Source organism: Lemur catta, chromosome 2, assembly GCF_020740605.2.
Source record: "Lemur catta isolate mLemCat1 chromosome 2, mLemCat1.pri, whole genome shotgun sequence".
Classification (NCBI taxonomy): Eukaryota; Metazoa; Chordata; class Mammalia; order Primates; family Lemuridae; genus Lemur; species Lemur catta.
Genome location: NC_059129.1, coordinates 66,400,366 through 66,428,140, shown reverse-complemented (window position 1 = coordinate 66,428,140; position 27,775 = coordinate 66,400,366). Strand labels below are relative to the sequence as shown.

The window sequence follows — 27,775 nt, the reverse complement described above, 5'->3', positions numbered from 1 at the left end:
CCTGGTGTCCACTCTGTGATACACAGCAGCCTATATAGAAAACAGAATCCAAGTAAAAACCAAGCACAGTTCTTCTGTCTTTTGTATCTGCATAAAAATAGAGCAATGAACTTTATTTCACAAAGATATATTTAGACAAGATAATCTATCTTGAAAACACTATTTTCAAGTATTTTTTGATAAACTTAAGAACATTTTTTCAAGTCCATATTGTAAAACGTTAAACAAAACCATAAGGGTATCATACAGATATTTTGTCATGTAACAGCTAAAAATTTCTGTCAGAAACTATCAATTGCCCCAAGAAACATAGTTAGTATTTTTAGCTTTCAAGTTAAACAATACGGTATTGTCAAATATTAAACAGAAACTAATGTTTATAAGATAAAACATATGAAATTATACTTATACAACTTAATTATGAAAAACAATTAGTTCGTCAAGTTTGGGGTTCCTGTGCCTTGATTTGCAGTATCAGTATGTAATATGTTATTTAAATTTTTGCCCATATTAGAAGAATAAAGATGCTAATATCATTGAAAAAAATCCAGTTACGTTCTTATTCTTTAGAGGCAAATGACTAGAAAATGTATAAAACAAATTTAAACACGCAATGATTAACATTGGTGATGGTGTAGAAATTCTATTTCTCACCTTTATCTAATAGCTCCAATTAATCACATAAGAACAGAATAATCAGATAAGTACAGAATAGTTCACTTAGTCACTTAAGAACAAAATAGTTAAAACGCTAGATAAATAATAACAGCAAAGATATAACACATGTATGTGTATGTCACTATGTTCTAAATACTACGTTAAACTTTTTACATGTATCCGTTCAGCCATTGGATAAATATGTATCTCGTGCCCCATTGAACCAGACACTGTTGCCCATCCCGGGCTTTGTGAAGGACAGGCAAACCCTAGAGGGATTTGCAATCTAACTGGGGAGAAAGACAATAAAAAGTAAACAAATAAATATCATATAATGGAATTAGGCCATGATAAATTAAGCAGGTTACGGAACTAGAGAGTGACAGAGGTAAGAGGAGATTAATATTTAGTAGTTTAACAGGGTAGTCAAGGAAGAACCCTCTGAAGAGAGAACACTTAAGCAGAGTCTTGAAGGAAGTGAGGAAACAGACCACACCTTTTGGGGAGAATATGTTTCAGGTGTTGGAAACCACAGGCGTAGAAGTCTCAACTCCAGAGAATGTTAGGTTTGTTTGAGAAACACAAAGAAGTTTGCATGGTTGAAGCAGAATGAGCGAGAAGAAATGAATACAAAATAAATTTAAATAGGGGCCTCAGGCTATGGTAAGGAGTCTTTATGTTATTTTAATCTTCTAGGATGACTTTTAATATGCAGTTTGTATTTATAAGGCCTCTCTGGCTAGAATATGGAAAAGAGACTGTAAACAGATAAAGATGGCAGCAGGGAGACCGGTTAAGAAGCGAATATAGTAGTCCAGGCTGGAAAGAAAAGTGCATCAATCTCTAGTGGCATTAACAGAGGTGGTGGAAAGTAGCGGGACTTGGGATATACTTTGAAGATGAAGTTAGCAGGACTTGTCAGTCAGCAGGTTGAGGTAGCAGAGAAAAACACAATTTAAGAATGATGCCTAGTTTTTATTCTGAGCATCAGAGAGGGAAGACTGGGGAAGAGATTTGACTGGAAAAAAATGGGAAGGGACTGGAATGGGAGAGAAGATAATAGATGTGGAAATAAAGAGTTCTGTTTTATGTATGCTCAGTTTAGGATTCTTAGCAGACATACAAATGTATGTCCAATATCTAGTAGGTAGTTGGATATATGAATCTGGAGCTCTGAATCTCCAGAAAGAAATCAGGTATAAAGACTATTATTCAGAAGTCATCCACCTATAGAGATGGTACTTATGATCAGACACAGAGTGATGGTCAATGGAGATAACTGGAAGAAAAGAAGGATGAGGAGGAACACTTATTAATGTGGGAAGTATACCAGAAAAGTGCATTGTCATGGAGACCCAGTGAAGAAAACATTTCAAGAGAAGAGAAATAATCAACCATGTCAGTTGCTTCTGAGACATTGCATAAGATGAAAACAGAGAATTGACATTAGATCTAGAAAGATGGTGGTCACTGGTAAAGTTTCAAAGAAAAGATAGATAAAATAACTTGATTGGAATAAAATCAAGAGTGAATGGGTGAAGAAAATTTTAAAAGTCAATATAAGAACTGCTTCAAAGGATCTTGCTATTATGGTGAGCAGAGACACAAGCAGTAGCTTGAGGGGTATGTGGAGTAGAGGGAAGATTTTTATTTGAGATAGAGATAATCTAGCATATGTGAAGTAAATTTGGTGTCTCATGGGAGGTAGAACAGAATTTTTGAAGTGATGCCCTTGGACAGATGAAAAGGGGTAGATCCAATATTCAGGCAGAGTCAGTTTTGTAACCAGAAGGAAAGTAAAGCATATGGATCAAAATGAAAGATTTGAAGGTGGAAAGATGACGGAGAAAAATAGGGGAGTTCTCTGTTGAGAAAGTTTATTTTTCTCAGTGAAAGAAAAAGCAAGATCATTCATTCAGAGAGAGAGAGACAATGAATATTAGATATTTGAGGAGAAAAGGGGAAGTCTTAAATAGTAATCTTTGAGACTGGGAAAGTAACTTGACTGGGAAAACATAGAAGGATTGCAGTGCTGGTGTAAGAGGTTTGCCCACTTGAGATTTGTGGTTAGTTCAGGTGTGTGTTTCGTTTGACAATGGACTTTTCTCATTCTTCACAAAATGTTGGGTACTCTTAACTTCCTCATTTTACAGATGAAGAAATTAAAACAGAGAAGCTAAATAACTTGCCCAAGTTTGCATAGGAAGTGAGGAAATTCAAAATCAAGCCTGAGCTGGCTGGCTCCACCTGCCTCTTCTCCATCATTATGATGTGCAATAGCTCGTGTCTTACACCCAGCCAGTGGGCTTTAGAAGGCATCACTCACTGCAGAGTTGAGGGGAAGATGTTCTGAAATCTAAGGTATTTGTATGTCTTCTTCCCACATCCCAATAGCTCATCTTGGTCACTTCTGCACATAAAACTTTAGTAATTCAGATTAAGGGAAGGATTGCAGAATTTTTTAAAAGGAAAAAATGCAGTTATCTTTAAAATAATAATGCTCACTTTTCTGCCCTTATTGGGAATGATGAAAATTTGCCTTAGTAAATATCTAGAAAACAGAAGTTTATACTCTTTTTGTGGCAACTTTTGCTAAAAATGTTTTTGTAAGCATAATATAACATGTTCTAAAAAGATCATACATTAAGTCTGTAATGCAACATAATATTATAGAAAATATTAAGACATTCTCCCTTTACTCAAGTTTCATAGAAGTTTTAATGGCCATAGAAGATGTCAAGATATTTTTTGACTATGCCAGAAATTTTCCCAGACCGTTGTTATTGATTTTGCTCTTCTTCCATGTAATAAATTTTTAGTTTAAAGTTTAGCAACCCCTTCCCTTTCTCACATTCTCAATTCATTGCTGTAACTTTAAAAAGAAACTGAAAAAATGCATGAGTTTGTGCTTTATAAAAGCCATAAGGCAACTAGAGATTACTAAAAAAAAATACATTTAGTAGCCCCAAAAGGTTCCCATCATAATCTATTCAATCTCCTGGTTTGATGATGACCAACTGTCCAAGAAGTCTGACCTGGGAATTTGTGCAACAGAGTAACCAAATTAACCAAATGTTATCTGGTTAAAGATGGTAAAGGGCTTCCATTAAAGAGTTGGAAAGAATGATTTGTAAGGTTGAACACCTTCTTTCTCCTAGTTTGGGCCCCTCCATGTTCTCCTGCCTAATCCAGTGTGATAAAGACAATGTGGATGAGGACATGACTTTGTGTGGATTTGACTGTTTCTCTTGGAATTCATTTCTAGTTTTATTCCATTGTGGTCTGAGAAGATATGTGCTATGATTTCAATTTTTTTGAATTTGCTGAGACTTGTTTTGTGGCCTAACATATGATCAGTCTTGGAAAATGTCCCATGTGCTAAGAAAAATGTATATTCAGTTGTTTGGGGGTAGAATGTTCTGTGTCTGTTAGATCCATTTATTCTACAGTCTTGTTTAAGCCCAGTATTTCTTTATTCATTTTCTGCTTCAATGATCTGTCCTATTCTGTCAGGGGAGTGTTGAAGTCCCGAACTATTAAGATGCTACTATTAATTTCTTTGCTTAGATCTAGAAGAATTTGCTTTATGAAACTTGGAGTTCCAGTGTTAGGTTCATATATATTTGGGATTGTTATTCTTCTTGATGAATTGCTCACTTTACCATTATACAATGACCATCTTTGTCTTTTTTTACCATTGTTGATTTAAAGTCTATTTTATCTGAGATGAGGATGATGGTGACATCTGCTCTCGTTTGCTTTCCATTTGCATGGAATACTTTTTTACATCCCATTTACTTTGAGTCTGTGTGAGTCCTTTTGGTTTAGACATATTTCTTGGAGTCAGCAAATACTTAGTTTATGTTTTTTTCATTCATTCAGCCTGTCTATGTCTTTTAAAAGTGGCATTCAGACCATTCACATTGTTAGTATTGATATGTGAGATATTGTTCTGTTCATCATGTTAGATGATAGCTTATTGTTTTGTTTTCCCTCTTGTGCTATTGTTTTATAATAACTGTGAGCTATAACTTTTGAGTATTTTTACACTGGTTGATATCTATTGTGCTGTTCATGTATAATGCACTTTTGAACATTTCTTATAGGGCAGGTGTAGTAGTGACAAATTCCCTTCATGTTTGATTGTCTGGGAAAGACATTATTTCTCCTTCATTTATGAAACTTAGTTCTTCAGAATACAAAATTGTTGGCTGACAGTTATTCTGTTCTAGGAGACTAAAGGTAGGACCCCATTTCTTTCTGGCTTATGTTTCTCTTGAGAAGTCTGCTGCTAGTCTGATGGGTTTTTGTTTTTTCTTTTGTTTTGTTTTTTTGTAAATTACTTGATGTTTTCACCTCACAGCTCATAGTAGTTCTTCCTTCATGTTGACTTTGGCCAGCCTGATGACTACATGACTTGGTGATTCCCTTTTTCCAGTGAATCTCCTAGGTGTTTGTTGAGCTTATATTTTGACGTCTAAATCCCTAGCAAGACCATGATTCCCACAAATAGGGTTTCCAGGCCTTGTGTTTTTTCTTCTTTACCCACAGGGATGCCTGTGATTCTTATATTGGGCCATTTTACATAATCCCATGTTGCTTATGACTGTGTTCATTCCTCTTGATTCTTTGTTCTTTATTTTTGATTGACTGGGTCAATTCAAAAGAGTTGTCTTCAAGCTGTGAAATTCTTTCTGCTTAGTCTAGTCTACTCTTAAAACTTTCCAATGTGTATTCTATTTCCCTAAATAAATTTTTCATTTCGAGAAGTTCCATTTGGTTTTTATTAAAGTGCATCCATCTCTTTAGTAAATTTTTCATTTATTTCCAGAATTGTTTTTCTGGTTTCTTTGAGTTGGTTTTCCATTTACTCTTGGATTTCAGTGAGTTTTCTTACAACCCATATTTAGAATTCTTTCTCTGTCATTTCAGTATTTTCTTTTTGGTTGGAATCCATTGCTAAAAAGCTGTTCTGCTCCTTTGAGGTGTCCTTTCACTCTGAATTTTCATGATTCCAGAGTTCTTGCATTAATTCCTTCTCATCTGGAGCAGCTGTCACTTCTTATTTTGGGGTTTTCTTTTGTTTGGGTAGAGCTCTTTTTCCTCCCTCATTCTGAAGGGTGTGTGTATAGCATATGTTGGGTAAAGACCTTTGGCTTTGCTTGTGAGTACTTTGATGGGGGTCTAGGTTCAGAATGGATATCTTGGTTATAGGTATCCTTTGTGTGGTGGTTTTCACAATTGTAAGTTATTTATAGACTGTAGCAGTGGTATACTGTGTGTGCATAGATTCACTGTCTCTTGTTGACAAAGGAAGATAGCAGTCTTTGAAATCCTTTCTCTTTCTCCAGCCCTATGATCTTCTTGACAGTGTGAATTATATTGGGATGTCTGGTTTAATCTCTGGGACCAGAGTTGGGGCCACATACAGCCACACATTCTGTAGGACTGAATCAGTAGATGCTGTAAAGGGCTGTACAAGTTGTCCTCCCTGCCAGTAGTGGGGCTTGCTAGAAACAGCCAGCTACAGTGGTGTGTTTTGAGATCTATGACCAGCTCTAGTTGACCAAGAGAAGCACTCAGGTTGTGGGTGGGGTGCTGGAGCTCCCAGGTGACTCCTCATTCCCCACCACAGCAGAGGTTGGTGGTCTAGGATTGAACTTGGGGGAGCAGGGGACAGAGAGGCTTCCAGGCTGGATCCCATACCCCCAGGACTTGATTGTATCATATAAGGGCCAATGTGTCTCAAAATCCCTACTTCAGATCCCAGTGAGTTTTGAGAAAATTATACTTACCTGTGCCACACATCCCAGGGAAAAAACTGATAAGATTTTAATGAAATATCAAAACAAAAAAATCAGCTTATTTCACAAAAATACTGTAGTTTAATAATCGTATTAAAAAAACAGAAATAAAAGCCTCTGAATCACTTTTCCCATGATAGCACAGTTATTTTCTGTATAAATAATTATAACAAACATAACAAGCTCTTTTGTTTTAAGCATTAGCTACCAGAGTGAGACTATTCTAGTTTTACAACTTCCCAGGAGATCCAACATCTCCTGAGAAGAAAGAAGCAACATGAGACGATCAAGACAAGCTCTTCTTCCCTCTATTAAGCTGTTCCCAACTAATAAAAACATGTTTTAGGAACATCCTTTAATCTGGGGACATCGTTCATAAGAGACAGGAATGGAGGTCAAAATCCCCCTTTCTGTTTCCTATTGTCCTCTTGAGGTAGGAGAATAAAAACCAGTTGGAACTACTTACAAAGGACACAAAACAATGAAAGAGAAGAGTTGGAAATGAGAAGATTAGAGGCAGGATGAAAAGAGAGAATAGATGGCTAAGAGCACCGCTTATATAAATTCTCTCTTGTCCACACTGGCCCTTAAACTTCTATTTTATCATTTTCTGTTTTTACTCAATCTCCCTCCACTTTCAGATCTATTAAAACCTGTGCTTTTATTATCCAACAAGCATCCCACCAAATTAAGGATCAACAGCTCTTTTAGGCAATTATTTTTACTTTAAAGAAAAGTTCTGATCACTCACAATATGACGATGGAACCTGACCGATTTCCTTCCCGTTTCTTGACTTTCTTAACCCTGACCTGTGGCTTTGGCTCATATAAAGGTACAGGATTTGAAAAGTACAGTTTGTTCCATGCTGTGAAGTTCTCTAAGTTGTATTCGGTGTTTGGATGCCAAATCATGTTTACAAGGCACCTGAGCAAACACTTTGCCAGTGATCTTTTCTGTTTCTAAAATTAAACTTTAAAATATAGGGCTTTTCTTTTAAAGCAAATCCTTCATCATATAGAAAGGAACTGTGAGCAAAAGGGTTATATATAGGATCTCAATACACTGCAATTCCTTTGTTCTGATTTTGAAATTCCCTATTGAGTCACTTAGTTGCTCAATGCTAAGGGCACTAAAGTGTAATTAAGATGATAGTAAACAGCCTACCTGGCCAGATACATCAGCAAAACATAACCCTCCTTTCACAAGTACATGTACAGGTTTATTTTAACTGTTTGTTTTGGGTTTTTCCACAGCTATTAATATTACTCAGCCCAGGTTCAGTGGTACAGATGCCTTTGGATACACTTCATTCTTGGCTTATTCACGGATTCCAGACATCAGCTTTGATTATGAATTCCACTTGAAGTTTCAGCTGGCAAACAACCATTCAGCACTGCAAAATAACTTGATATTTTTCACTGGACAGAAAGGCCATGGTAAGATTAATTGAACCTTCTAGGACTGTTGTCTAGCTCCTTTAAGAATACTTTAGAGAAGCCCGGCACACTGGCTCACACCTATAATCCTGGCACTCTGGAGGCTGAGGCAGGAGAATCACTTGAGGTCAGTTCGAGACCAGCCTGAGCAAGAGTGAGACCCTATCTCTACTAAAAATAGAAAAAATTAGCCAGGTGTGGTGGTGCACACTTGTAGTCCCAGCTATTCAGGAGGCTGAGGCAGGAGGATTGCTTGAGCCCAGGAGTTTGAGGTTGCTGTGAGCTAGGCTGACGCCTTGGCACTCTAGCCTGGGTGACAGAGCAAGACTCTGTCTCAAAAACAAACAAAAAAAAGAAATACTTTAGATATTCTTTAGGGACAATCTAATTGGCTATGGTTAAAGAAGATATTGGCCTAGATGAAGCCTCCTCCTGTTTCCTGCATGTTTCATGCAGTCCAAAGTATTCAGCAGTTCCATGACCCTTTCTAAAGCCCTGCTTCATATCAGGGCTTATATTAATATATTCTTGCTCTTGCTCTTGCTCTTGATTATAAGAGCAAGAATTCATGCAGGCAAACATGAGGACAGAGAAAGGGAAGTAAGCTTATTGATTTGTCCTTTTTTCTGTTTCTTCTGTTTCTACATGTAAGAAGAAAAAGGAAATTCTCAGGGAAAAAAAACATCATTTTACAATGTGCTGTGAAATGGAAATGGTTTTTGCCCTCAAAGAAAACATTCCAAATTAAAGAAGCAAGAAATAAGAAAGGACTCAATCTGTAACAAAGTACTCCAGTGCCCTAGAATTGGTGGGAAGTCAACTTACAGGTTAAATTTATCTCTCTTAAGTAGAAACTGGTTATGCATGTATTAGGTCAAGGAAAATCACATGTGTTTTACTTTTGAGTCTGCAACTAACAGTTAACCAATTAATCACTTGCTCTCTCTGAATTCAGTGTTTTCATCTATGAAATCAACATATTAGAAAAAGATCTTTCTCTCAACCATCAGTGATTCTATTGTGCTAGGGTGAATAACATACTCTATTTTTTTTAACTTGCTCAGTGACTATCTGTTAATACCAAACATTATTTTCTGTGTTAACACATGTCTGAAAGGAGCCTACATGCCAAGTGAAGCGTGCTGTGTCAGCCTTCCACCACCCGCCACCTCTGTGAGGATAGGGAACACTTTATCACGTGAAGTGCTGTTCATACACCTCCCAAATTTGTTTGAATCTCTTCCCTATCTCTGCGTCAAAATCTCATGACGTCCTCCTAACTTGTATCCCTACTGACTTTCCTGCCTGTAATCCATTCTCCACATTGTAGTAAGAGCATCTCAAAAAGGTTTGTCAGATCATGCTGAACCTTGTTTAAAACCCACCTGTGGCTTTTCACTGCACTTAGAAAATGCAATCCAAATCTCCTTACCATATTCTCGAGGACCTTCAGGATCAGACCCGGGTCTCTATTGCTGAACCCACAACCAGGCCACTCTTACCATCTCTGTGCTCCTCTCCTATGGGTCTTCTCCCAGTGCCTTAACTATCAAGTGCTTTCCTGCCTCAGAGGCTGCATGCAAGCTCTTTCCTCAGCCTTGTTAGGAAATGGCCATCAGAGTGATCAAAAGAGCAGGCTCGAGAGCCTGGCAGTGTAGACTTGAATGCAGTTTCCATCACTGACAAATCAGATGCCAAGTAATGTAATGTCTCTGTGCCTCAGTTTTACGACCTGTCAACTGGGTATAATAGCAATACACTCCCTAATACGGTTGTGAGGATCAGCAGAGTTGATACACGGAAAGCACTTAAAATAGCACTGGGCTCAATAAACATGGTAGGGTGTGTTTTCTCAGGGAGGCCTTCTAGAGCCACCTTCACAAAAGTCAGTATTATCCCACTCCATCCAAGTTTTTCTCTACTTCAGCTTCTTATTTATTCCCTTCATTGCCCTTACTTCAATTTATAACTCTTTTATTTATTTTTATATAGTTGTTTCTCATCTGTCTCCACTACTAGAACGGGCCCTTTATATAGAAAGAGACCAAATCAGCCCTATTCAACTTTATATGCCCACACTTAGCACAGTGCCTGACCATAATCAGTACTGAACAAATAAATAAAAGAACCACAATAAGGAAAATTTAACTATATGGTATATAAGTCAGCCTCACAGTTTCTCAAAAATTCTTAAATAGTGGTTATTCTTAGGAATTCCCAGTTTAAATGCTATGTCCTCTATTAGGATTTCCCCAATGGTTCCTCTCTTTGAGCATTAACAGCCTGCCCTGCACTTAGGACATGGAGCCTTTGTTAAAGGCTTTGATTGGCTATAAAGTTCTAAATTTCTCTTCTCATTTATTGAAATGGTGAGTTATCACTGTATCACCCACAGAGTCACTCTCAGGTGGTTTGAATAAATATATGTTGAGTGATTGCTAGAAGGCAGGGAGGGAAGAAGGGGAAAAAAAGGAATTACTATCCCTAACCCTTTACTCCACACCCTTTCCATCATATATTTATCATTTATATTCTTCTCATTCACACACAAAAAAAAAACTTTTAAAAACTTGACAATGAAAAATTCAAAGCACCATTTCAGACCCTGGGTCTGTCTTGTTTTAAAACATGAAAGATACATAGAGATAGAACCCAAGCAAAGGATAAACACTTGACCAATGAAAATTCTGCCTCCAAAAACTTTTCAGTGCTCTTCTATCACAGACTCCTTCAAAATTCTCAAAACACACACACACACACACACACACACACACACACACACACACACACACACACACACTAAAGCAACATTTTGACGCAAGATTTTGGCCACAGCATTTCTAAATTGTGGAATCTTACATGTGACATTTTCTAGTCTTCTCTAGTCATATGCTTTGTATACAAAGGGATTAATGCTAATTATACACTTGCATTTGTAGCTTTATAGCATGCTTAGATAAAGGCTAGATAACAGATGGTTAAATTGTAAAGTTCCATTTTCTGATTACTGAAAATGAGAAATCTAAAACATGCAATTCCACATTCTACCACCGGAGAGAGCAAGAACACCAGCTAAAAAAAATACCAGCGGCACTAAACTTGTTTTTTAATTGACACATAGTATTTATAGGGTACAATGCGATCTTTTGGTGCATGTATACATTGTATAATAATTTAATACAGAGTTTCTCCAAGCAGTAACTCTTTACACATATATTACAATCACATGAAGGTGCTTGTTAAAACACTAATTCCCAGGCCTTCTTGAATCATAAAATAGAATTTTTTCAATCACCTGATGTGTTTTTTTACACAACAAATATTGGAGAGCAACTACTCAAAACCTCTATGAGCCAGCTAAGTTAGACTACATATGGGAATGGACTAAGCTATGTAATTATTGCCCATAATATCACATATAGGGATGGTTCATCAATTTATATAGCATAAAGCTATAAATTACAGAAATACATTCCAACGAAGGATTTTTTAAGGTAAAAAAAAAAATAAAAATAAATACATATTCTTTTAAAACATAGTATGATTATTAACCATATAATTTACAATTATCTATTCTATAGAAGAAATGATCCAGGTCAGTGTTTGTAACAGTGGTATATCCACATTTAGGTGTTATCATTTAGTAATATTGATCTCTGACCAGCATATTAGTTGTTATTATGAAAATCACCATTCCATATCTGCCTTTATTTTCCTCAGATTAAGAAATGCACAAGCTACAGAGTTTATATAATAACTTGAAATGTAAGCCAACCTCTAATTTCTGATAAGTCCACAAAAAAGGTAAGGGACCAATAATGATGATACTCTTTTCTGAGCCTTCCAAAGCAGAATGCTTGATTTTGCCAAATTTCGTTCTCATTGTACTCTCAGAAAAAAAATTATTCTTCAAACATTTCAGCTTAAAAACATTCCTCTTGACTTGTGATTTTTTTTACCTAACCTAATCTTCTAATGCTTCTGCAGTCATATTTGGCATTTCCTGCATTATCTTCTCTTCCTTTCCTACCCTCCACCCCCTTACAATGCATGCCTTGCAGCTGGGCTCTTCTAGAAGCCACCTGTATGTCCCACAGTGGCCACAGATGAATGCGTTACTTCCCCTCCTGGATCCCTTCTGTTAGCAACTGGCAAAAACATTCTGCTTCAGCCAGAAACCAGGAGTCATCTGGATTTCTCCCTTTCATTCATTTTGACAAATATTTATTGGGCACCTAGACGAGGCCTTCCTCTAGGTCCTGGAGAAGCAATTATGAGCAAGACACATGAGGTCCCTGTCCTCTCTCCATTCTATCCCCCACACCCTATCAAACACTGAGATCTGTCCGTTTTAGCTTCCAGTTACTTTTTGGTCTTCCTTCTTTCTATCCTCATCACTCCTGGCTTATCGATCACAAACTAGTGCAACAGCAGTAGCCTCTTTTCCAGTCTCCCTGCTCCCCTTCCCCTCCATCCCCCGCTTTGCTACAGGGGATTGTTCTAACATACAAGTCCAAACACATTTTGCCTAATCAACGTATTCTTCATTTTGATGCCTCCAAAACAATTCTACCTTTTAAGCCTCAACTCCAGAAATTATTCTTCTTTAAAGTCTTTAACACTTCCAGATGAATTTAAGAATTAATCTCACTGTAGTTCATTGGTAACGATTATCATATTTTATTAAAGCTATTTGTCTGTATCTTTTTGAGATCAAGAACCATTGCTTTTCTTTTTTATATCCATAGTGGTGGTCACATATAAACACTCCACAGTTTTTGAAAGAATGAATTCAAAAATCTGTGGTCCCTGATGCAGTAAAACTTACAATCAATTTAGGAAGGCAAAATATATGTACTCACAGTTTTCTTTAATGGCAAGCTAGGAAGAAAGAAAGAGAGAAAAAGAGAGGAAGAGAGAAGGGAGGAGAGAGAGAGAGAGAGTTTTGTTAACTAACAATACTAAACCAGAGGTCAGGAACCATGCCTGGCACACACAACATTTACCACAACATCTAACATATATCTGGAACACAAATAGCATTGAACATAAAGATATGTGATAGAAAAGATGAAATTCAGAAAGTAGAAACCTCATCAAGCTGGAACAGTCAGAGAATACGTGTTTTTCGTTCTTTCCCTTGCGTTTTGACCAATCTTCTACCACTAGTGCCACAATTGTAGCACTACAGCTGGTATTTCCAGTTCTGTTCTCCCCCAGCCCAGGCCCAGCTCATGCCCGGTCCAGCTGGCTGAAACAGCCAGTTTGTTTCACCTGAGATCCATCACCCCCGTGTACTCCACCCTCACAGCTTCCTCTTGCTCGGAATGGCTGCCCTAGTCCTCTTCACCTCTCCCACTATCTACCCATTCAGGCAACACTCTCCGACAAATTTAGACCTCCTTATGTTCTGCCTACACAAAGCCTGCATAGCACTTGCAGTTTATATCCCATAATTTGATAACTCATTCTGTACTGTCTTGCCATTCACAATCACTACTTTGAATCATCTGAAAGCACCATTTTCATAAACCAAAAACATTAGAATAGCAGCAATTTCATAATCTTAATCCTGTCCCTCAGCAAGATTAATCTTAAATTCCTTTAGGAAAAACCATGCCTTCAATTTCTTTTGTATCCCCAACTGCATTATTCACATGCTAGGTACTATGTGCAAAATCAATAATTACATGTTCATTGATTCTTTCCCTAACTGAAAGATTCTCTGTAAACAGAGGCTATCCTGGTTAGCTAATAATAGTGTGTGGGTATAGATTGATCCAATTGTAGTGAAGAAGTTAGGATCTAAATGAAGGGAGGAGGGGAGACATGTGTCATTGTTTGCATCATTAAAATGTAAGTTAAAATCTCAACTGTAGTATATATAATACAGGGATAGAATTTTTCAGAAAAAAAAATATATGACTTCCTGGAAATTTGATCTGTGCACCTAAGTGCCTTATGTGCATAGCTATCTTGTCAGTGACCAGCATGTAGCTCTTCAAATGCTGTGGTAATTATAAAAGGTTATCCCATATTTCATGACAAATAATTTCTTATTTACTTCAAGCCCTTAGTTATTAATTGTAATGGAAGTAAAAGTGCATAAATATGGCTTGATGTTTTTCTGTGGGAAAAAGTGAAGTGAATGTCATCTATGGTACACAAAAAGAAAAATGAAGGTGGGAATGTCACAAAAGCAATCAGCTCAGCCTGTTCTTTAGAGAGTCCCGGTACGGATCAGGCAGGGGGAAGATGCATGATGAATGAGGGAGCAGGCCAATTCCTTAATATAACGCATCTTTCAATCCCACATCACAGAGGCATTTTATAAACAAAATTGACAGTGTCGGCCCATGTTAAATTTTTTATAACAGAAAGATGCTCATTGTTTTTTTCTGTAATCATATCAGGATGACTAGAAATCATGAGAATTTTCTTCCTGACAACCTCAAACTATCAAGTCTTAGTTTTCATGGAATTAAATATTCTATACTGTAATGTTAAAGTGGTCCATTATTAAATTTGAGATTTATTATAAGATATTAACTTAAACTATTCACTTTACTGATGGAGAAACACATAAAAATTGTCACATTTGACCAGTTCTCAAACAGAGTGAGAAATAACAATGATACGTAGAATCTTGCAAATCCTCCCCCCATCTTTTTTCAAATATATATATGGAGAGGGAATATACATTTAAGCATAGTTCAAAGGGGGTAAACTTGGTCTCATAGGGGAACATCCAGAAGACAAAAAAGAAAGGAGGGAAAAGAGGGGTCAAGTGCAAGCCCACACTTTCAATGTTTGTTCAAAACTTCCAGTAAGCACATGCAGTTCCATCTTGTGAAATTCAAGTTTAGCTACAAGCTGGTGCTTACATCCCTTCTTTTCATGTTCTCATCTCTGACAGCAAGAGAGATCCAGACTTGCCACTTTTTCTAGTCTCAGCTCCTTTTGCTCAAGAGATATAATAATATGAGCCACACGTAGCCCCAAGAAATGCATTTTATCACCTTCCCATGTGCTCTGAGCACAGAATTGGACTTGTTGTTACTATCAGTCCTGCCACACTATTCAATAGCACACCTGGAAGTCAGGGTACCATCTTGATTTGGCCACAGCAGTAGCCAGTTTACATTGCCTACATTTTAATAATTTAATCCCATGAGCTTGACACTATAGGGTATCACTGTGCACAACGGCTAATGAAGGAACATTATGGTCATGGATATATATGGTTCTAATGCTCCTAAAAACCTGGAATATACATAGTTTAATGATCATATCAACCAAACAGGCAGCTAAAAGTTTGCCACTATGAACAGAAACTGTACAGATTTTAAGATAAACAGACTGTAAGCTCCTTGAAAGTTAATCCAAAATCTCTAGTCATCTTAATTTTAGTTTAGCAGCCCATAAAATAGAGACTGTCACTGAATATGGGAAAAAGGTGTCTCAAGTGTCTAGAGTCCTATATCATTTAATATGTATTGTTCTGGTAGGTTAGATTTCCATTCTTTTGGGTCTTGTTTCTTACATATTAACCTAGATATATTTTTTCCTTTGTATCACCTTAGTTTTGATTCTAATTCCATAAATTTCTCCTATTATTTTCCTAAAATCGTTTACATTTATCTTACTTTTCATTCATATCTAATTTGGCTTTCTTCCTAAAAACTGAATATACCCTCTCATAGCCAGTTGAACAGTCAACTAAAGCTCAGTTAGGTTCATCTTGGTGTCTCTGTCAGCATCATTGTACTGCATTATCAAGACTTCTGATAAAAAGGTAGTTTCCTTCTTTTAGAAATCAAAAAATCCTTGCAAGTTCTAGAACTATAATCAAATATGGTCACAAAGTATCTGCACAAAAGGAATGGTGAGAGATGGTAACTCCCCCCAGTAGTCAAGACTCATTCGTTAAGCACGTCCATTCAGTGGAAGACACACAGCATCGTCTTTATGGCTCCTCTTTCATCTTCTCTTTCACTTGTGGCAGGAAAGGAAGAAGGGAGAAGAAAAATCCACTTGTCATTTAGAATTTCTGAATCCATTTGGAAAGATATTTTAAAACACTCTAAGTTATTGCTAGAGACAATCCTATGAGATGTCATCGTTACCATTTTTTCAAAAGAGAGAGATAAAAGGAAGTGAGCAGCCAGAAGTTAAATTAGCAAAGAGACCAAGATTATACGCTCATGTCCTTGTACTACTTGGGACTTTGCTTAACTCTGCAAAGTGCATTTTCATATTTAGGGGAATAAATTAGATTTAATAAATGATAATATTTTACCATATGAAAGAATAATTTGAAGAACTAATAGATCACATCTATTCTTCCTTTACTGTTAAATCTTTTTTCTAAATAAAATACTTTAGAAAATTTAATCTATTGGACTAAAAAGACTGCTGGATCAGCTGAATGAAAATTACCATGTTTCTATGATGTTAAAAGTCACAACGTTAACCTTTGGATTAACTGAAGAGCGCTGAAACCCGTGTGGATTTCACAGCACTGTCTACATAAATGTTTTAGACTCCTAATATGCCCCTTCAGAACAATCCAAGGAACAGCCTTCCAAACCATTCTGAATCCTTATACAGAGCACCTGAGAGTGAGCTTCTGCCGCTTCCAGACAAGTGGTTCTGATTTCTGGGGTATTCCTGCAGACAGACCAAGTGTACTTGCACATACAGCTTCATGATTTACAACACACAATGGGAATCAATGAGAAAAACAGCAGTACAAGTGTGCCTAGAAAGTCTCTCCAATGCACAGGCTTGAGTTACTTCTTTTATAAATGAATCTTATGCTTTCCTTTGAGGGTTTCATTAATGGTCCATGGCTCAAACCCCTAGCTACTCTTGTTCAGGCCTTCCTTCAAGGTGGAACTAATTAGACCACCTCTAATTACTGTTACTTCATTTACATATTTTTTCCTCATAAGAATTCCATCATGATTACCTAAGGCAGGCAGGGTTGCTGCGCGGTTCTGACAATTTTCTCTCTTTGTTTTGTCTCTCTTTTCCCTTCAGGTCAAGGTGACCTGCACGATTTCTCCTGGGCTTACTCTCTGAAAGCCTTGATTCCTTTTCTCCTTCCTATATAACGGATTTCCCCTTCTTGTTCATATATACGAATTAAATCAGAGGCTATGCTAATAAGTTTCAGCCAGGTTGGAGAACTATTGATATGAATAGTAAAAAGTTTAGGTTTAAAATCAAACCACAAACAAACAAAAAATTCTATAAATACTTCTAAATAATTTAGGGAACATAATACCATAACCTTAACTACAATTATATGCCTGTGACACAAATATTTTTTTTTATGTTTCTTCCCAAGGTTTTATATACTTGGGATCTGTTACTATCACAGCCACCCTGCTACATCACACTTTTAAGCTGCATCTGAGACAGCTTAGAATACCCTAACAACTCTCATCTCAGCCTCTTTATTCTTTTCTTCCAGCATATCCATGGCAGCATCCTTCATCTTGTTTCCATTTTTTTTCTCATCATTCCTGTCTCTAAGAATGCCACCATCCCCTTCTTCACCTGGACAAAGTCCTTGCTTCCATTAATGAATCACTGTTCTGGGCCCATTAGGAGGCTGGATGCTCTTCTGACCACAGCATCTCATCTTCTTTCCCCATGAGATTTTCTGTAACTAATATTATAAGTTGTTATAATGCTAAGCATGGCTCAATACAACATACCCACTTTGGAGCTCTCTGCTTAACAGTGTTTGTGGAGTTGAGTTATCACTTCTTTCTAGCCAAGGAGAGATGAAGTTTGTTTTTCTGTGCATTCTAAAAGGATTTCTATTCACTTCCTAGATCTTGTTACCCGTAAGTACTATTCATGTAGAGTCATTGCCTATTGTTTCCTTCCTCCCCTTTTTACCACTTGCACAACATAATCTCTCTAAATCCTTCCTTCTTAGCACCAGCTCTGAAGTAATATCCAACAAGCATCCCTTGCCTTGTCTGAAAATCTTCCTAAGCCTGGTTTCATTAAAATTCACTGTGGGTTTGTGTTCTGCATACCAAATAAGCTTACTTCCAATTCTCTTCATGAAAAAACTTTCACTATGTCAATCGCTAAACATCTCTATATAATAAAAATGTGGAATACCACCTGTTGCTTTGTGAATTGACAAATGTAAAAATACAAATTGCCCACATATTTCCCAAAGCCACTCATAGAATAATGTCCTACTAGAACACTGAATTTGAGAAAGAAATTATTCAATTATATAACATTGGTGGTGGTTTGACTATGCTGTTGCTTATATTATCATATGCTGTTAAGCCAAGAGATTCCCATTACAAGAAATTTCAGGACAGCGACATAAGATGTTTAAATAGATGCTAGCAAACTATGCCTTCAAGTCATTTCATTTCACTTCTATGGTTGACTCTTCAGAATTTTTTTAGTTGATCAGAGTAATATACTGAAGCAATCATGGCTTTCACTTTAAGAAAAAAATACTGTCCCCAACCCCAAAGGTTAACTGAGAGCAGATGTGTACTCCAGCATAGAAACCAGGAACACCTGTTTTCCAGACTTTGTATTCATGAAGCAGGAGAAGAAAATGGGATCCACGAAATTAAAGTCAGGCCATAGTCACAGGGAAAGGGAAAGAAACATGCATTTATTGAGTATCTACTATGCACCGATGCTTACACATTAAATGCCACTTAATCCTTAGAAAAATCTTGAGATATTATTACCCTCCTTAATCCTCAGAGAGAAGCATTCCAGAGGGGATGCTGAAGGTGGGAGAGGAGGACACAGCCTAAGTTAGAAACTTGCTTTTCTTTCTCTGCTGCACGGATAGTAGTTAAGCGCACAGGCTCTGCAATCAGGCTATCTTCCAATACAGACTCTGCCACCTAGAAGCCATGTGACTTTTACTGGTCCATGTGTGCATCAGCAACACTCCACACACCCTAAGGCAGGTCTCCTTCCCTGACAGGTTTCAATGTCTCATCTACCTGCAAAGTCTCCCTACAAAGGCAGCCTCAGATGCTGAGAGAGAGAGAGAGAGAGAGGGTGTGTGAGTGTGTGTGTGTGTGTGTGTGTGTGTGTGTGTATCTCCTTTGTTCCTGTTCATGTTTGTTGTCCCATAGACTTCACTTTCAAAACACATTTCAGAGTATTAAGAATTTCAGGACAGTGACAGCAGAGCATTAAACCAAGTAACAAGGCTCTTCTGAACTCAAAGCCCCACGCAACAGCACAGGTTGCATGCCCTGGCTCTCCTAGAGTCACTAATATTGGTCAGTTCTCTTTAAAAACCAGCTGGGGAGCTTGTTAAAAAAAAAAATATTTCCTGCAAGCCAGGTGTGGCAGCTCACACCTGTAATCCCAGTGACTCAGGAGGCTAAGGCAAGAGGATTGCTTGAGCTTAGGAGTTCAAGACCAGCTTGAGCAACATAGCAAGACCCCGTCTCAAAACAAAACAAAAAAATTTCCTGGATCTAGCTTCAAAGATTTTCATACAGGTGGCATAAGATAGATTCTAGCATGTGTATTTTTGACACACTTCCTGAGTGAATGATTGTAATGAACTTCCAGGTTTGGGAAACACCACCCTGGAGCAATTCCAAGCCCCTCAAATACTGTTTACCTTCTAGGTTGAACTGGCTCTGGTCGTCAACTGCTTTTCTTTCTCTTATCTACTCCATCATTCACCAGCGGAGTTGACACTGAGGGAAGGGCCAGAGTGGAAGAAGTAGCAGAAGAAAGAAAAGCAATCTGATGGACTCACCGTGTAGGAGTAGGGTGCTGATGGTCTGCTTGGTTCGCTGGCTCTCCTTATTGCCTCGTCCTGGTGCATCCCCACTCCTGTGCTCTGGGACACGTCTGCAGGCAGGGGCACGGATAAACTGAAGTCAGCCTCTTTCCCCAGACTGCCCCTTTCCTAGGTTCCTCGCTCCGGGACTAATCCTGCCCCTGTGCCTGGCTCTTCAAGCTAGATTCTGCAGAACCTCCCTCCACTCCTCCCTTTTCCTCAACTCCTCATCCAAATTGATCTGTCCTTTCAAATTCTCCTTTCACATCATGAACAAATTCCTCCCCTTTATTTTCTGCACCCTCTGCCACTACCTTAATGTATTTAGACATTAATCTTTTGTCTTCCGAGGCTCTTGAGTGACCTTCCAATGAGGCTGTTTACCTGCCACTATGTTCTGTCCTCAACATTACTATGAGAGTCACCGAACGTACAGATTTCTCATTCAAAATCCTCTCGTGGTTCCTGAGAGTCTCTGGTAAAATATTTAAATCATTCACTGTAGCATACAATGTTCGTAAAGATGTAGTTTTTTCTGCCTTTTCAGTTCCCTTTCCTTCCAGATTCTAAATGCCAGCCAGGCTCAGGTCCCAGCAGTCCTTTAAGCAGCCCATGTTCTTCCCTTCCGGGTCGCTGCAACGTCATTCTCTCTACTTCAGGCATCATGCTTTACACCTGCCCTTTTCTCGTCTATCTAACCAACTCTTGCTTCTCATTTTCTGGGTTAGCTCGGAAACCTACTCGAGAATCACCTGTTTGCATTTCCTAACCCTCCTCCCCTCCCCTTCTTAATGCCTCTCCCCACTGCTGCTTCTATCTGCTCCCCATGGTGCTCGAAACAAACCTCCTGTCTCCTAACCAGGCTGCTGAGGGCCTGAGCATAATGTAGCTCCTGGCATGATATATTATTTCAATAACTGGAGGAAGAATGAGAGAAAACAAGACAGAAAGGAAAGAAGGGTATGGCCCAAATAAATCTGCCTTCCCACCACCTTACAGTTCAGCCAAATACCATCTCCATTCCAATAGCCTGGGCAATTTGGAAGACAATTCAGATCCCCATTAGAATCTCTCAGAAAGATCCCTGTTCACAATCCACAGAAAAAATGTCACAATTCTCCTTCCACAGCGATCTCTCACAATTTCTCCTGTACCCCAACAGCAGCCTGCAAGACTGTCTCCTATCTCTAGTGGTGGTTTTTCTCCTTTCTGCCTTTCTAACTGCCTTCCTGAATCTGTTTTCTCCTGGGAGTTCTTTCCATTTTAAATATACAACCTGGCTCACCTGCTGCAGCATTGCAAGTGGGAAGAAATCACCAGAGAGAGGGGGAGAAGGAGAGAGACTTGCTATACGTTCCCAATGTACTCGGTCCATGGTCTGTCAGTACAGTTGCCCTCAACAGTGGCTGCATATCAGACCCGCCTAGAGAGCTCTCAAAAGTAACCCAGCTCAGGCTCCACGGCAGACCCTTTAGAAAAGCAGAGGCAGAGTTCAAGTATCTCAAAATAATATTTCTGTCTCCCACCTTCCAGTGCCTGAGAAGACCCACCTCCTTCTATACTCTCTGGAAAACCCCCATCCCTGTAGATCTGAACAAACGAACACCAGAAGCCAAGTCAGCAGATGAAGCATCACCCTTACAAGTGCAGAAAGGGGAGGCTGTTCATACTAACATTATAACAAATTTTGTCCATGTCCAAGGACTCACTTCTGCTTTTCCCTTTATGTTAAATCTCTTACTTCTATGGGGTCCTTATATTCTTCCTCTAAGCAGAAGTCTTTGCCTCAGTTTCCTGCCCACAAGCTTCAGTATTGAGGTCTTCTTTTACCGCACCCACAAACACACCTTTCCGAAACTGGGTGACGTATTTGAGTCCCTGTTGCCTATGAACAGACCTCTTGCCCTACACCCACTGATTATCCCTGAACTTCCTAATCCCTCCAAGCCTACTGCCAGGGCCTTCCCCTAGTGACTAATACTAGGTATCTCCCAACCACTTCCCTTTTCCCAGGGGTCTACACTAGCTGTTTGCTGAGTGTTCTGGGTCCTACAACTCACTGTGCTGCACAGATGGCCATGAACTAAGGGAGGGAGGGAGAGAAGAGGAAACACAGAAACAACTCGCCTGTAACTGGTCATGGGGCATGGTGAGGAGCTCTTGCAATAGAATAATGATAACATACTCCGAGCAACCACAGGAATAAATTGTTCTTTACACTCTTCTCAAATCACAGAGAGAACTTCAAAGCCGATGCTAGGCTATGCCAGCCTTTCAAATCTCATTAATTACCAGAGCAATTCGACTCCATTGTAAAGTTCTCTTCATTGTAAAGGGCACACTGAATTTTGCTCAGAAAAAAAGGAGATTTTATTCTCACACAACTGTTTAATTGATCATTGATCATTCCCTAGGTTGACCAAAATCCTCATGGCTTCAGAGAAATAAACTGTAAGTACTTAGACAGCTTCTGGGGGTGTGAATAATAATGGCTGGTTGCACACATACCTGAGTGCCAACAAGAGGCTAAATGCCTATTGTAACTTACCATACTGATCCCTAATGCAGAACCAGACAATAAAACAAAGCTGACCAGACTCCTGAGTTTCCCCTGAGTGAGCATTCCCCATGCGTCTTCTCCTTCCAGGGCGGAATGGCGATGACTTCCTGGCAGTGGGCCTGCTCAATGGCAGTGTGGTTTATAGTTATAACCTGGGCTCTGGCATAGCAAGTGTCAGGAGTGAGCCCCTCGATCTGAGCCTTGGAATCCACACCATCCATCTGGGGAGGTTCTTCCAAATGGGCTGGCTGAAGGTAAAGAATCATTCCTGCATCTGCCCCACAAACTTTCAGGTACACAGGCCAATAGGCCATGATGCCGGTATCCACGAAGTTCACAGACTATTGCACTAAATAGAGGAATGAGAGATGATTACACTTAATGGTGTGAGAATAAGTAAGAGGAATTACTAACAGAGATAAGGGTGAGAGAGAAGATCCAGGGGATGTTTCCCAGAAAAGGTGATGCTTGAGCATAACTTTAAATTTGAGTTAGGAAAAAGAACAGTGGCCAGTATGAACTTAAGGAATGCAAGTAGTTTAGTATGGTTTTCAGGTAGAGGGATTGAGGAGCAAAAGATGTGGTTAGAAGTAGACAAGGTTCTATATTATCAAAGGACATTGATGTCATGCTAAGAAGTTTAGGCTTTTATCCAAAGAGCCATGGAGAACTACTTAAGAAGGGGGGGTTGGGCACCACCGTTGATTTCTATTTTTGATAAATGACTCTGGTGGTTGTATTGAGAACTGAGAGGAGAGGGGACAAGGCTAGATGGAGGAGGATCAGCAGGATGCCAGCTCCTAATCTTTGAAGAACTGTGATTTTGATTGAAATGCGAAACCCTAACTGCTATATTAATATATCCATGGTAACAGATACCAGCAGAGAAGCAGAGAATTGAGTGGTATTGCGTTTTTTATTTCTTCAAAATTCAGGTCTTTGTAAATTTTTCATGCCAAGTTTAATGGGAAATAACAAAAGAGTATCTTAAACACTTTACCCTGAGGAATTAATTCCTTTTTAAATAGGTTTTGAATTTTTTCCCTTTTGAAGGTAGATGATCATAAAAATAAATCCATCATCGCCCCAGGAAGACTGGTTGGTCTCAATGTCTTCAGTCAATTTTACGTAGGTGGCTACAGTGAATACACTCCAGACCTCTTACCAAGTGGAGCTGATTTTAAAAATGGTTTTCAAGGTAAGGCATGGACAGTTTTTATACTATACCTAATTATTTCAAATGTTGAGGAGGAAAAAAAGCTCTTAAAGAGTATATTTCTAGTTCTCAAACCAGTTATTTGGGTTGTTTCTAATTAGACTTGAACAAAGTTTGATTATAATCAAAAGCATTCATTCATTATTTATTGATACCTTATACATATGTACTAGTTATTTAGGATGTTTCAATGAACAAAAATATTCTTGTACTCATGACTTTACCTTCTAGTTGGAGAGAGGAGGGAATGGACAATAAACATTAAATATAATAAATAAGAAAAATATACAGTTACAACCATATATATTTTTACAACTATATAATGTAATAAGTTCAATGTGGAAAAAAGGAAATGGAGAGTCTGATGGGGGAACCAGGAGTATAGGTGATTTTTTTTATATAGGGTGCTTTCTAATATGAGGTGAGCAGGGTAGGCCTCATGGAGTCACAGAAAAAACTGAAACGCCGTCTAACTTATGCACTGGCTATAAAGGGCAAGAGACAGACAGCAGTCCACCCTTCCGTACCACCAAGCTGCGGCCCACAGAGGCCACAGCAAGCCAAGAGGATTAAAGGCAGCATTGTCCTTGGGTGAATAATCATATTGCCATAGTCTATCTACCTGTATTAAAAAAGGAACAAAGGCTCAGACCTTCCCTCTAAAGCTGGTTCATACTGTAGGAGAACAAAGATAAGCTTTGAATTGTTGTAACAATTCATTTGGTGAAAATTTTGGTGGGTCCAAGCCCCAGTGTATTTGGTGAAAGGCCTGCTCGTATGGTGTCCTCAGCCACTCACCCAGGCCCAGCATACCCTCCATCCAAAGTCAAGGAACAGGCTGGGCACAGTGGCTCACACCTGTAATCCCAGCATTTTGGAAGGCTGAGGTGGGAAGATCGCTTGAGGCCAGGAGTTTGAGACCAGCCTGGGCAACATAATGAGACCCCAGCTCTACAAAACAAATTTTTAAAAACTTACCTGGGCAGGCTGAAGCAGGAAGACCGCTTAAGCCCAGGAGTTTGAGGCTGCAGTGAGCTATAATCAGGCTACTGAACTCCAGCCTGGGCAACAGAGTGAGACCTCGTCTCTAGGGAAAAATGAAGTCAAGGAACAGAGACTAGGATCCCTGAGAGACAAGAGCTGCCATCAAATTCCATCTCAGGCCCTTGAGTCTTCTGCATGCTTGGCAGCATCTTTTTCCCCACCTGAACTGACTTCTGCTTAAACACAAGTGCAGGAGGCCATGTGCTGAAACATATGAAAGCAATACAACTAATCCAGCATAATGCAAGGTCAGGTTCTAACAAAATTACTTTATTTTATCAAGGCTCTCGAAGAAACTTTTTCTTAGAATATGTAATCAGTGATGATTCTCAGAAGGGTGTCTTAAAGAATGGTTTAAAGCCTCTTACGGCACTATGCTAAATGTAATAGAGAGCTCAACAGGGCTTTCACAGCAGGCGATAATCTGAAAAGGATTGTAAAGGCATAACAAATCAATGAGTTTTTTAAAACATTGTATTTAAGGAAAGGGATGGGTAAACTTACGAATGTGAAAGACATACATCTTCTACTCAATGAAGCAGAAACCCTGTACGAGGGTGATCAAAACGTGCTGTAATTTATCATAGAGACAGTCCTTACATGAGAATTTTGGATTGGATAATTCGTCTGTGTGAGAGACCAGTACAGCATCAAGCATGAGAGCGTGGACTCTGGAACCCAACTGCCAGGAAAAATGTCCAAGCTTTGCCACCTACAAGCTTCGTGACTGTGGCTAGTCACGTAACCTTCCTGTGCCTCACTATGTCTTATTTGTAAAATGGGATTGATAACAGTATTTCTTTTGCTATGTAGTTCTAACAGTGAGCTAACGGAGGGAGGACACAGGTTAGTGCCTAGTATAGAGCAAGTTCTATGTGTTAGCAAAGGTGATGGTGCTGGAAGTGAGAGAGGCACAGCTCCAGTCAGATGCTCACTCCTCTTCCTCTGCAACAGATGGTGGTTAAGAGCACAGGCTCTGGATCAATCTGTCTTCAGCTACCACCTAGCAGCTATGTGAATTTCAACGTATTAAACTCTCTGGGCCTCCATTCTCTCCTCTGTAAAATAAAAACACCTATCCCATATGGTTCTTGTGGTTAATCAATTAAATAAAATAATTATGTTAAGGGCTTACCCCAGAAACCAGCACACAATAAACACTAAATAAATGTTAACTTTTCTTACTATGCCATTCTACTGTCATAGGATTCAACATTTTTAATTTGTTGAAGTCCAGTGCTTCCTCCTGGTTTACCTTTGTGTCATTTTCTCCTGAAGCGTGGCAATGAGCCTGAGTTCAGCACACACATAGCTGGCCCTTATTCTGGCAGAAAGACTGGGATTACACACCCCTGGAAGCATGTCAACTGCCATGGTTCTTAGGGTGCAAGTCTTGGGCAGGTCTTCTTGGTAATTGCCTCTTAATCCATAGTCTTATGGAAGATCCAGGACCTTGGAAGCCCCTAATTTTATCATTTATCTAATGAATCCTCTCTTGATGTCTGCCTTCCTTCCATTATAAACAAGCATTTACTATTTATTGCAAATTATGAACAGTTGTTACCAACTTACCATAGCAACCAAATTGCAATGGTACCATAAACCCATAGTTCCCAAAAGCTTATTTCTACTTGTTCTAAATAATAACACAGGATACCTTCTTAAAAGTGCAGATTTCTGGACCCTACCCTAAAACTACTTAATTGAAATCTCTATAGTAGAAGCCTAAAAATTTGCATTTTAACAAGCCTCCAAGATTTGGAAGCCACTGTATTAATTAATCATAACAAAGCAAGGAGAATTTTATAAAAGAACTTAATAATTAAGGTAAAGACATCACATTTGTCTTTAGAATGGCAATTAAATCACATAATAAAAGATTATATGATTTAGGTTTTTGCATTTCTATAAACTCTCTTGATAAGTAAATCTAATCCAAAATTCTCAGTCTAAAATACAAATCCTTACTGCTAATAAAGTCCATTTGTTTTTGTTCTGAAAATGGTTTCTAATGAACCATTATTTTGTTTATAACCTTTAATATTCATAAAGATATTGTGGTTAAATGGATTAAATAATGTGCATATGCCAAGCAAGCAGTGGCTTACTGCTTTTCCTGTCCAAATAAGAGCAATTCTCTTCTCCTCTGCTCTCCAAAGTTGCATCTATCACAAATCTTCAGGGTCTGCAGACTGAGGTTCATGGATGGTGGTATTTGACTGACTGGGCAAGGAAGGAAGGAAAGAAGAAAAGATATGGAGGAGGGAAAAGAGGAAGGAGGGGGAAAAAAGCAGTAACATAAGTTAGGACACAAATGATAATAAGCTGAATCCTTTCACTATACTGTCTGACAAGGCTCTCTTGCCTATAATCTTGTTCCATAGTTAATTGTTCTAAAGGAAGCTATGGAAATGGAATGACTGGAGTCAAACATCTTATCCTCACTACAAATGCCTTTTCACAATATACTTCTTTACTTATCTTTTTTGCTATTGCTACTTGTCTCCCCAGTACTTGTTAGAATCCTTTGCACAATAGTTCTCAAAATGTGGTCCCTGGACCAGCAACATAAGCATCACTGGGGAGTTTGTTAGAAATGCAAATTCTTACTGAACCACAAATTCAGGGAATGGGCCCCAGTAATATGTATTTTAATGATCCTTTCAGGTGATTCTGACGCAGCTAAAGTTTGAGAACTAGTTCCTTACTGTCATCTTTGGCTCCTCCCACTTCCCTCATTACCTAACACATCAGAACACTATTGCCACACTGTTGCATCACATCACTTTCCTGCTCAAAAACTCAACAAACATCTCACCAGCTCTAGAATAATAACTAAATTCTTTACTTGCCATTCCAAAGCCTGCATATTTTTTCTATACTTACCTTGCCTCCACACATTTTTTATTCCATCAGAACTTACCTATATTATGCCCAGCACAGTGGCTCATACCTGTAATCCCAGTGGCTTGGGGGCTGAGGCAGGAGGATAGCTTGGGGCCAGGAGTTCAAGACCAGCCTGGAAAACATAGTGAGACCTTGTCTCTAAAAAAGTGAAAAAATCAAAATTAGCCCAGTGCAATGACACACGCCTGTAGTCTCAGCTACTCGGAAGGAGGATCGCTTGAGCCCAGGAGTTTGAGGCTGCAGTGAGTTATGATCATGCCACTGCACTCCAGCCTGGGTGACAGAATAAGACTCATCTCTTAAAAACAAACAAACAAACAAAAAACCTATCTGTATTAGTCAGG

The 27,775-nt window shown here is 38.7% G+C and overlaps 1 protein-coding gene across 1 annotated transcript in view; it reads left to right on the top strand.

The window, feature by feature from the left end:
* The window catches only part of EYS (eyes shut homolog), a 1,451,515-nt gene that overhangs the window by 1,381,543 nt on the left and 42,197 nt on the right, over window positions 1–27,775 (top strand). The window contains 3 exon segments of the mRNA XM_045543805.1: window positions 7,716–7,898; window positions 22,352–22,518; window positions 23,318–23,462. Of these exon segments, the coding sequence (XP_045399761.1) occupies window positions 7,716–7,898; window positions 22,352–22,518; window positions 23,318–23,462 (495 nt within the window).